The sequence below is a fragment of the Centroberyx affinis genome, unplaced genomic scaffold (genome assembly GCF_046629955.1).
Source record: "Centroberyx affinis isolate AG114_WGS23_722 - 3 ecotype Tasmania unplaced genomic scaffold, CSIRO-AGI_Caff_v1 ptg000759l_1, whole genome shotgun sequence".
NCBI lineage: Eukaryota > Metazoa > Chordata > Actinopteri > Beryciformes > Berycidae > Centroberyx > Centroberyx affinis.
Window position 1 is genome coordinate 239,912 of NW_027279371.1, and position 12,339 is coordinate 252,250.

Here is a 12,339-nt window from a genome sequence, read left to right on the forward strand (position 1 = left end):
CTAGCAAACCATAACATTCTTTTTCTCTTTTAGGTGAGCTTTTTTTTTTGCACCAGCACAATCGGGGGTTAAATGCCTTGCTCTATGGTGCCTCAGTGGTAGCTGCAGATGGAGTGGAGAGCGTCACTTCCCTTTCCCCTCTCAGATTTTCCCAACATGTTCCTTACCAGGAAGCAGTCAAATGGTAAAAGACTGGCTTTACTAGGCTGCTCCCAGGTATGAGTGTGTGTGTATAACTGGGAACCAAGGTGTGGAAACGTCAACGTCAACTTCAACTTCAACTTTGTTATTATCTCGAAGGAAATTTGGTCTGCAGCGGGCATCGAAACACATCAGGTTACATAAAAAAAAAAAAACATCGACAACAACAAACATCAGAAATACAGAACACAGAAATTCCCGGAATAAACCAACAGCTCAAGTAAAAAAAACGAAGACACTCCTACCACACTGAACCAGAAACTGAAAAACCAAAAATGGGAAACAATACCAGATCCAATATTATGCACTGCAAATGAAGTGCAAAAAGTGCAAAATAAAGTACAAAATCAAATCGAGTAAAGTGCTGTGCAGTGGCAATAAGTAAAATATAATAAATAATATGAAATAATATAAGGGTGTGCAAGTCTAAAGTTAAAAGTAAAAAAAAGTAAAAAGTTAGGCTAACAAATTAAGCCTGTCAATGACAACAGGAATAAAGGAAGCTCTGGCACGCCGTGTCCTTGTATGGAGACCATCCTACAACCAGAAGGCCCAGATTCGAGCCCTGATGACAGCAAGCACCCGTCCTGCTGAAGTGTCCTTGAGCAAGACACTGAATCCCTGCAAGCTCCATTGTTGCTGTTCTGTTGCTGACCCTGACCCATAGATCCAAGTATCTCAAAATTAAAACAACAACAAAAACAGTGTGAAGTGGGGCATTGCTGAGAAGAACATGCATGCACAGTACACATTCCCTGGCTAAAGTTTTTTTTGGAAAAAGTCACAAAAAATAATAGCAGTCACACTTACATTATCTCACCTGGTTTTGAACTGCAGGATCATGAAAAAACCTGATGCAATTAAGCGGTGTTCTTAAATACCCATTCATAAAACTGTTCAATCAACATTATCCCTTTTTAATATTACATTTTTCAGTTAGTTGTTGCTTTCAACAGATTAACAGTATATATAGCAGCCTATTCAGCTATTCAGTACTGGTATGGTTCATGATTATTCTAAACATAGATATAAACATAAAAACCCATTGCAAAACCATGATTTTAGAAAAACAAAAGGCCAAATTGGTCTCGTTCTTGGAGAGACAGTCCTGTAACTAGAGTCAGAGGTTTGGCCCTTGCAACAACCAGTTGGTGCAATCTCATCACAATGATGATAAGTACCACATTAAGTGAAAATCATTCACAAAACACACACTCAATGGAATGGTGTAAAACAGGGTTTATTTGTAAGATTTATTACATTCATTGTTTTGATGTACTGTATGATAAAGGGATTTCAACTGAGACACCGACAAACCATAAAAAACAAAACTCTTCAATCTTGAAGATTTGTATCTCACAATATCTCTCAATATTTGAAAAGGGGAATAATATAAAATAGAAATCCAGATACAAATTCTCTATCAATAATTTATGTGAGTAAATATGTGACATGGTTTGTTCAACTAATCAAATGTTCAACGATTTTTCATTCTTACTTAAAACATGTAAAATAGTATATAAACACTATACATAAGAAGAGGAAAAAAAATGTGTTGTCTTGTGGAAGCACACATTTACAGTGGTTTAAAATATTACACAAAATATCGAGAACAAAGTCAACACAAAAGACTGGACTGCAGGTTTTGAGCAGACACAAGATTCCAGTTTCTGTTGCACAACACCACAGGTAAAGATTTGACACAAGAACACTTATGCTAGACATTTGTAGGTAATCACACTCTTGCCATCTTCACACCATCAATAAGCCTTGGCCCCTAGAGAGGGTGGATAGAATTTCAGGAAATGGACACCAGTTCAGTGCAGCGAAGGGATAGAAAACAGGAGGACAGGCAACAAATGTTGATTGGGTTGAGGTTGTTGTCACGTGTGCTTTCTGCTGTTGAATGTGAACACATGCCATACAATCTGTATTGAAGCTTACACCTGTGCTGAAGTGAAACTATTCATACTGTGTAGCCCCCAATAACAAGGCACACTAGTTTTGTCAGTTGAATATAAGTGAGGTAAAAATAAAGAAGACAATAGGATCAAGACTTCCCTCACTCTAGCTCTCATCTAGAGGTCTAGAGTTCTTTTCTGGCATGGTTTTGCTCTGTATCTTCAAGTGGGCGAGGTCACTGCTTATCACTATTAACACAATGTCTCTATGACAGCTGAGTCCCATCCCTCAAATGAACAAATATTCCAGTATGTAGCTGTAACAGATGTTAACACTTTTCACTATAAACAAAACAATCATCTGGCCCCTTCAAATTTATAATGGTGGTAGAAAATGCAGTCTTAGATATTACACAAATTCTGGCATAATATCATAAATGATCAACTTGGAGATTACTAAATTTCACAAATTACTAGATTGATAAAACCCTGGAATATTGTAGGCACCACAAGCATTGTGTACAAACTAATGGTCATTGTCCTGGAAGATGGCTGCCATGAGGAAAGAACTGTAGTATGGGATGACTATGATCACTCATAATTATTGCTACCTAAAGAGGCTAACTTACATTGGTTTCTTTTAAATGACCCATATGTCTACAACAAACTAAAACTTAAGATTCTTTGGAAAGGAGAAATATTTAATTATGAAAGACAATCAGAGAAGTGCAACTTTAAGGCAAATTTTGTGTACTTTTTTGCTAAGGCTGAGTAGATAGGCAGTGACAGAATCTTTGGCAAAGTCAGTATCTGTGCAAATATGTAGTCGACTATAAACATTGGATCTATGGCTTGTTCTTTCTTGAGACATTTAAAACATCAAGCAGAGTGAGCGCAGACGTAGAAGTTCTTGTGCTCCTCCCAGTAGTGAAGCTCATCAGTGAAGCTCCAGCAGTAGGCCAGGTCTTTGCAGGTTTTGATCGTGTGGACCACACAGGCACCCGGCAACTCCTCAAACAGGAGCTCTGCTACACCCACCACCGAGGGTTTCTTCTGACTCTGGATCAGCTGCTGGATACGGGTCTTGTCCACAGGCTCAGGCGAGTCACTGTAGGACACCATGACAATAAGCTTCTCATCCGATGAAGGGACCTGGAAGCGACTCTTCCCCGTTGAGCAATGGAAGTCCTTCTTGTTGGCAAACAGGCCTGAAGGGGACCTGAATATACGCACAGACCAGCACACCCAGTCATACTTCTTCTTTAGCTTCTGTATGATGGCATCAGCTAGCTGCTGGTTGGTTAAGTCTGACTGGTCTCTCACCAGTCGACGAGAATCCAGCTCAGCCTGCTTTGGGAAGCTGACAATGCAATCTTCAATGACAACATTCATTTTATCCTGCACAGCCTTCATCTTCTCACCCCAGTCTTTAAGAAGTTCTTCCTCATCATCACATCCCTTTAGCGCAGTGTAGCCCATCAGGGCAATGAGACCAATGCAGAAGAGCTTCTTCAGCCTGGCACAGAAGTCCTCCATTGCTCGCCGACTTTTCTCCTCATAGTTGAGAGTGATCTCAAGCACGGATTCCCCACCGAAGTTATCTCCTGTCACAGCATTGTAGAGGGTGTGAAGGTTTTTGTCACCACCAGTCTTGACAAAATGCTCCAGGAAAAGCTTCTTCTTGACCTCACGGAACTTGGTTTTGGCATTGAGGATGTCCATGTACTTCCTGAACTGGTTAGTGATATTCTCCTCCACTGAGAAATACGCAGCATCCACTCCACTTTTCTTGATCTCATCAGTGATCCGCTGAATCTCCTCTGAGACCACCTCCAGGCGGTCACGGACCTTCTGGAACTGCTCCTTCATGTATGCGGCCTCTTTGCTTTCCACATTGTCCAGAGCCAACCTCACAATCGGAGCAGCAATGGAGAAAACGGGGAAGAGGTCACCAGCGATACTGGCCACTACTTCCGCTCCCTGTTCAAAAACATCCATCACAGTCTCCACCACGTTCTTCTTCTCAGCTACAAGCTTCTGTAGCTGGTCTGCCATCTTTGCTGATGTAGCTCAGATTAAGTGATGAAAAATGATTTCAGGAAAGTCTAACAAGAAAAAGAAATATTGGCATGGTTAAGAAAATGTCAAAGTCTTTTTGTGAATTTCAAATACCAAATCATGTTTTAACAAAGAACAATAGTGGTTGAGGTAAAAAGCAAACAAAAATGTAAGGGAAACAATACCAACCAAATTTACTGACACATTACATTGCATTACATTATGTGATTTAGCAGATGCACAGCGACTTACAATAATATAACGACAAAAATATGACAAACTGATACGATCCCAATTCTTTCTTAACAAATACTGTGTTTTCTTGTTTTACTTACAGTTCTATTCTGGAATTGTTGGACTGTGGCCTGCTCTCTTGCTCTTCTCACCACACGGTTAGCAACTGATAAGGAAAGACAGACACAGCAAAGTGAGTTTCAGTGCAGAAAACGCAAAGCCTGCTGGGATTATATCTGGACACACCCAGTGAGCAATGAGTCAACAATGCAAAGGGAATTCAGCAGTGAGGGAAGACCGGTAGGGGTAGAACTGCATCAGGAGTTGTGAAATTTGTATTTGGAAAAGGTACAGAGGTGTTTACTGTTGGTATATCAACAATTAAGTGAAAAGGCCAATTCATTTGTTAAGTTTCTTATCTTGAGCATAGTGAGAACGACAAAAGGGGAGTGGATGCTATACTGCATAAACGACCCATGTACCACTTCAGTGTATCTTGTATCTCTTGTTGGAATGTCAAGGCAACATGGAGCGGCACAGTTTGGCTTCATCATGCCAAGCCAAACCAAGGCAACTTTTTTTTTTTCTTTCTATGCGACTATGTAATCCACAAACTGCTAAATTTATAATACAATAAATGATAATTATAGTACACATTAAATAAGCAATAAATCATGAAATGCAAGTGCCACAGTTTCTCTTTCCTTCCTGTCTATCTTCTATTATCTTTTACTTTTCTGTTACATAGGATGGAAATGTTTTGTTGTTCTGTCTGTAAATAAACCTCCTGCTGCTGTTTCACTTGGAAAAGAAATCCTTGATCTCACTGGTACTAATGTAGTTATGTAAAGGTTAAATTAAAATTAATGTATTTTTTGACATAAGTAGATTATTGATATGGAGGAAAATAATTTCCCGTCTAGAGCCCTTTAAATGAGAACTCCACCCAATTTAAGATTTATACTTCAACTAACTTAATTGTTATTCCTATGGTCTAGAACAATCAAATCAATATTTGTGAAAACAAATAACTCCTCCCAAAGCCAGAAACTGAAACTTGGGTGAGAGCACCCCAGGTCGATTTTGGGGAATAAGTGTACATTTCCTGGCGCAACACTAGGGAAAGATAATTAGGGTATAGGGTTACCAGAGGAAAACTAATTTAGGGTTTAAATAACCCTCAAATAATCATTCTGTGACTGCACAAATTCAGTCTCTCATTCATTGTCAATGGAGCATTTCTAGACACTGACATCTGACCTGACATCACAAGTTTCAGTCTAGGTTTTCTGTTTCCTGGCTTTGAGTTGTTCACATTCAATTCTTACATTGGGTGGCGTTTCCCTTTAAACAGCAGTTCTGTCTCTCGCTCAGCTAGCCCAGTCAATATTGGAGCAGCAGGCGTGGGAAGTGATTAACTGAAAGAGGTTAAACTTGCTGGGCAAGGGTGCGTTTTCCATCGCAACTCAGCAAGTAACCAAGGCAACCATGCAGACAATGGAAAATATTCTGTCAGCTCGTTCGTCTCTCTGCAGAGGTCTGTCCCAAGGGGGTTTCTTTACACTGCAGAAGATTGCAGTGAGATAGCACCCATTTCTCAGCTTGATACATCACACACTTCTGCAGCTATCTGAGGCAGCTCTGGGTGTTGAAGCATACACAGACAACAAGAATCTCTGGACTGGTGCCTAAACTGCAACAAGGCCATCCCTCTGATGTTTCCAACTTAAATTAATGAGCATCCTATGAATGTTAACGACACAGCTGAAACTGCTATGACAGTGATACAGAAAAAATAACTATTAGGCTACTTGCATAATTGGTTTTTATGATTCAAAACAACAAAATACAAGAAATGCCATTAGAATGTAAGAGCATTTACAACTGCTGTATCTCATTTGATTTGGCCATGCTCAAAACATGTGATTCCTGTTTTCCACTGAAGTCCTCTCTCCTCTCTCAGGGTCCCTGGGGTTGTTTAACTGTAGTCTGAGTGCACATCAAGCACCTCCACATAGACATTACAAGTATAACTAGGAAGTGCTTGAAGAAATCACATTTTCAGACACAAAAACCTGGAGGGGCATTTACAGCTCGTGTAACAGAAATATGAATGTTAGGCTACAGACAAGAACCATAACCACACAGATTTTTCAATTGTAATCAGTAATATATAGTTTTATGAATGTATTGTTTGCACACAGTATTGATTGCATTCAATTTACACAACAGACATATGTTCCTCTCTGATACTATCAAGAGCATTTAATTTAGATTATGATAAAAAAAATATATATATTTAAATACACAAATTATAAACACATAACGATGGCTTTATAGCTATGCTGCCATCTACTTTGAACACACATTTACCAGTAAACACAACAGTAGGATATGGCTCTTTTGGAGGGTGAAAAGTGCATGTTTCATTTAGATCATTTGCCAATGCTTTCCCTGAACCATAAAACGGCCAAATAACCCCTCTGACAGCTGACCATCCAGCCTGACCACTGAGAAAACCCTGCAGCTGACGTGAAAACTAAACGGTCTGTTAATGCGCCCTCTTAATGGAAAATGTATTGATCACTTCGTGTACAAGGGCTCTAATTGTATCATTTTACCGTCTAAGGACAGTGAGCCAAACAAACATCGCAGGTTAACACGACCGATTGGGTTATGTTACAACATTGCCACATGCAGCACGGGTCTATTACGCATTTAAAAAACACTTCCTGGAAAAAAAAAATGAAGCAGCGGTAAAGTTGGCAACCAACGCCCATTAGAAAAGAAATGGTTGTTTTGTCTGCGTAAAATTTTGCAACTTCATCTAAGCACTCCATGCATAGCAATAACTTCATTAACGAAGCTGGACACACAGAATATGGAGGCGTTTATGGCATTTAAACGGAATTACGACCAGGCCCAAGTGAAAAAGTACAAACTGCTCGATTATGTAACGAGCGACTGGCGTGAGATAAAATCGATCATTTTCTTTTAAAGTGTCAAGTAGGAGCCAATTATTACAGACCCAGTTAAAGGTACTTGGCTACTGTTAATAATTTTGAAGAGAAATTGACTCACCTTATAAAGTTTGCGGAAGATATACTAACTTCCAGACTGTTTGTCTTCCTATTGGTCATGTGGTTCTCATGTTACAGAGAAGAGGCACACCCAGTCAGACAGACAGAAAAACTTGGGTGGTGGAAAAGTTGTTGAACATAATAGGTTGTTGCTGTGGCCATATTATTAAAGAGAAACCTCCACCCCTTTGATAAATAAGCACATGTTATTAAAGCATAACAACCGTTGAAGAAACTTTGAATTTGTTTTAAGGAGAAATGCAATTAGCAGAAACTTTGCCAACTATTTTGACAGTTGCAATTCAGCTAATAACATTAAAAAAAAATAACGGAGTAATGATGACCAATGATGACAAAATAATTCATATTTGATTTATTACAAATGAAAGCAAACTATAAGCTACATAAAAAATAAATTTGTGAACTAAAGGTATTAGAAGTTTGACCCGCAGTACTCTGTTGTACCAGAAGCAGTAAACATGTTTTGAATCAATCATTTTTATACTGTAATACCCAATGGGGAAAGAATCACTATATCTTTTTCTGTAACACTAAACATTAAGTTGAAGCTGGCATGGATATGTATGGCTCTTAAATGCTGGAATACCATGTAGGTGAAATCTCTAAGTTATCTAGGTAAATACTGTATCTTATCAACACAGAAAGGAATACATTTATAGTAGGATAAAAATGATTCACATTCCAGACCCCAGACAGAGCAGATTACGAGCATAGATAGCATTTATGAATAATCACTGTATTTCAATGAAGACATCTCTAGAACTCAGGTAAAAACATTCATGAATTGTATTTGGAGCTTGTTTCTCCTCATATGCAGCTTTACTTTGCATTGCTCTATGTTGTTTAAAGCTACTCAGGGTGAATACATAGGTAGGCTCTTTTGTGTTTTCCATAGTAGTAACAATCCTCAGGGAAGTTGTTGGTCTGCACCACCTCCTTATAATGGCTGACAGCATGAACCAGGCAGCTGGGGAAGCTCTTGCTCAAAGACTGGGCCACATCTATCATATTTCCCTTCAGCTTCTGCTTCTCAATCTCCTCTTGGATCTGACTCTTGTTAAAAGACTTTGGGTCAACACAGAAAGAGACCATCACTTTGATGTTGTTCTTGGTCAAAACGTCAAAGTAGTTAGCTCCTCCTCCACGTCCGTGGTACTTCTTCCCTGCCAACCAGTTGAAAAAGAAAATGCGCTCCTTGTCATTGAAGACCCTGATGGACCAATTCACCCAATCATATTTCTTCACAAGTGAATCCAAAAGGGATTTGGTGAAGTCAAGGTCAACACTGCCAGGTTTCTCCTGAAGTTGGTGTTCCATGTCCAGCTTGGCTTGATCAGCAAAGTTCTCCATACAGTCGTCCACAGCAGCTTTCATTCGTTTCTCCACATCCTCCATTCGTTCTTGCCACTTCTTCACCATCTCCTCCCCCACTGCCCCTTTCTTGAGAGCGGCATGGCCCATCACTGCAATGATGCCCACCACAAAAAGCTTCTTCAGTCGGGCACAGAAATCCTCAACTGCCCTTCTGCTTCTCTGCTCTATGGCGACTACTGTTTCCAGCATGGGATCTCCTGAGGTGTTCTCCCCAGTGACAGCATTGTAGAGGCTGTCCAAGTTTAAGTCACCATCTGTGTTCTCGTAATGGCTGAGGAACTTCTCCATCTTCTTCTCTTTGAATTTAGGCTTGGCATTGACAAAGTCCTGGAACTTTTCATACTGGCTGAGCATCTGGGCCTCTCGATCAAAGTTCTGCTTGTTCATCGTTGTCCTCTGTAGCTCCAGGCCAATTTTATCAATCTCATCTTGGATTCCCTCAAGTTTCTGGTTGACCAAGTCAAATTGCTCTGTCAGGTAACGAGCCTCTTTCCCTTCTGGGTTGCTGAGTATTTCGGCAGAAGCCACAAACACAGCCTCCAAGACAGGGTGAAGCTGGCCTACAGTGGCTGCAAGCACCTCAGAGGCTTGCCCCATGATCTCCACACCTTTCTCGATCTTGCCCCTGTTCTGTAGGAGCCAATCTGCCACATTGGTCATCTTTAGATTATCTGTTGTATACTAACTGATCCAAACTTGGAATTTCCACAGCCAGAGACTATGCTGGTGCCTGAAAGAAGAAGAAACACGAAACCCTTGTAAGGTTCATTGTAATCTGATTTTACAACATTTCAGTGAAAATGTGTCTTTCCTGTTATTTTTCTTTTTACATTGGGTAAACCCACTATCAAGAGACACCAATGGACATTTAGTCATTTTTTCACAGGACAGTTTCCTGACAAACAAAACCCTACAATAAAGCAAACGGCAGGTCATGTCAGCACTTGTAGGTATCCAGTTTCATGCCGCACCCTTGGAGTCTCATTTAATGACAGGGGCTTGATTAGAGCCTTGGTGGCATTGACACATATCAAAAAGTGCATGAAAGTACACAAACGAGGCACACAGTCAACATTTATGACAATTTAGAACAAACATCAAACATGGTTTGTGTGCTCATGAATTATGACGTGGAGCATTGCGCAACATTGCAGTACTGGCCCTTTGGGATGTAATTTACTGTGCTAACAATAGCCAAGACCTAAAGCAAACACAGATGTTCACAACATGGGAAAAATAGGGGATTTACTTTGGTAACTATATTATGGTTTTCTATGTAAAATACACAAGAGAGATGACCTAACACATATCTCATTCCCTGGAGCCCATATCCGTTCAGAAAAAGGCACACCCAGGTCTGAGAGAAGAAAATCCCCACCACTGCACTTGTTCTAAAATGACAACCACACTTCCCTCCTCATAACAGCCTTGAATATGATTGAAACCCCAATCACCAAAATACATAAAATGCTACATTTTATAATGATCCGGTGTGAAATAACAGCAAAATACAGGTTTATATCTACATCCACAGAACCTGGGCTTACCAGTAATTGCTGCAGTGATGAGATCAATGGTGTCATTTTACAGGCTTTTCTAAGGACTATCACTGCACTAATTAGATTTGCTTTGTTCAGTCAGATACCATCAGAGCTTAAACAATTTTTCACATTCCTTCATGAACCAGCTGATGAAAATGACAAAAAGGGTGCAACTGTAAATTCAAATTTAGAATTACATGGTGGAATTCAATTGTGACTCATTTTCAATTGTACAAAAGGAAAATAACAGTGAAAGAAAATACTTACTGAATAATTATCTTGGTTTGTGCTTGGAAAAGTTTGTCTTCTTTAAAGGCACACCAGAGGTAGAATTACTTTATGAGAGAAAAAAAAGGCGAGTCCCACACCGTGCTTGAGCCCAATGAGACACTAGTGTCCTGTTCAATGTAATTTGCTTTCGAGATGGCTGAGATATATGGTTCACGGATGTGGTCTCTTATGAAACCCACATCCGTGAACCATATATCTCAACTATACCATCTCCACCCCTGATATGCACTTGAATTTTTTCTATACAAAACACATTTACTGTGCAACCAAGTCAAAAAGAGACAGAGAAGTTCTCACAGCTCCTAATCAAGGTCAGCTTGCCATAATGATGAGAAAAACTGAGCATAATAATAATAATAATAATAATAATAATATACATATATATATATATTTTATAAAACTTTCAGGAAAAAGACAAATTAGAACAGAATATAAACTCACCTTACAAACTAAAGTATCCAGTGGGGTCCAGTTATCCAATAGTCCAGCTGTGCCTTTGCGCACCAGCCTCCTTGGGATGTATATATAGACTCTCTCTCTCTCTGTCTCTCTCTCTCTCTCTCTCTCTCTCTCTCTCTCTCTCTCTCTCTCTCTCTCTGTCTCTCTCTTGTCACTCCCCCTTTGGAACTCCTCCATCCCCTTCCAGCATTCCACGGAAACCCACTCAGAGGGATGAGGGGCCGGCACTGAGACAGATAACATCCTGTAAACACTCCCCATGCAGGGACACCATGCACCCTGGGAAAACTGAGAAAATAGACTGGTTTCTGTATGTGTGTGCGCATGTGTGTGTGTATATGTGTGAGAAAGAGCAAGAGAGCGACAGAGAGACAGGGAGAAAGAGACGCACACGCATACAGACAGAGTGAGTATAAAGAGTGAGAGAGAGAGTATGAAAAGGAGACCAGTCACAGTAGGGCAGCTAAGCAGCCCTTTGCCATCAGCACAAAACCCTTCTTGTTGTGGTTCCACCGAGGTTGCCATGGCCACTGCACCCGTTCCTCTAACTTCTTTGAGATTGTGCATGCTCAGAAGCTTAACTCAGCTCCCCAGTTTGCTGATTATTTGGTATTCGCAGTAGGTTAGTAACATAAATAATGACGTTACACAGTCACACAGCCAAAGTCTAGTTTCTGTGGATCATCTGAAAATGCTATTTGAGCAAAATGAGAATAACACTTTTGAGATGATGTGGTAAATGTTGAACTACTTCAATCCGAGAATCACATCATTAGTGAAGGAAAGTTATTGGTCACTGGATTCAAGCATTGTAAGGAGGGATGAAATTCTCCCTGCGGCGGCAGCACTTTAAGAATCAGTCCGTCACAGTGCCGACCAGTGAAAGGACCTCTGTGTTTCTGAGTACACACCATGACAGTCAGTGCTCACTCATGGCCTTTGTGCTTTATAAACCAGACAGTGACACATACAGCCTGATATCACTATCAGCTCTGCTGTTTAATGGAACATAAGGAGGCGGAGAGAGGAAGAGGAGGAGGGGACGTCTGTAGCAAATTGATGCTGGTCAGGGCAGAGGAGGGCTTGGCGAGAACGCCTGGTACCTCCCTGTTTCCTTGGGTCTCCCTGTGTCGTCCCACTGTCAGATCTCACACTTTGCTAGCTTGTTGCCATCAGAAA

At 40.4% G+C, this 12,339-nt stretch overlaps 1 protein-coding gene across 7 annotated transcripts; it reads right to left on the reverse strand.

Annotated features, from left to right (window-relative positions):
- Window positions 1-1,425: 1,425 nt before the first annotated feature.
- On the reverse strand, window positions 1,426-11,266 carry LOC139644595 (protein rapunzel-like). Of its 7 annotated transcripts, none has more exons than XM_071520025.1 (3): window positions 11,148-11,216; window positions 4,496-4,560; window positions 1,426-4,207 (listed from the first exon to the last, which is right to left on the reverse strand). In XM_071520025.1, the coding sequence occupies exon 3, from the start codon at window positions 4,155-4,157 to the stop codon at window positions 2,982-2,984; it is 1,176 nt and encodes a 391-aa protein (XP_071376126.1). In that variant the 5' UTR covers window positions 4,158-4,207; window positions 4,496-4,560; window positions 11,148-11,216; the 3' UTR covers window positions 1,426-2,981. The 7 variants fall into 7 exon arrangements, with proteins under 7 accessions (XP_071376126.1, XP_071376125.1, XP_071376124.1 ...); XM_071520024.1 differs by having other exon boundaries at window positions 11,143-11,190; XM_071520023.1 differs by lacking the exon at window positions 11,148-11,216 and adding an exon at window positions 7,476-8,339.
- Between the last annotated feature and the right edge of the window lie 1,073 nt (window positions 11,267-12,339).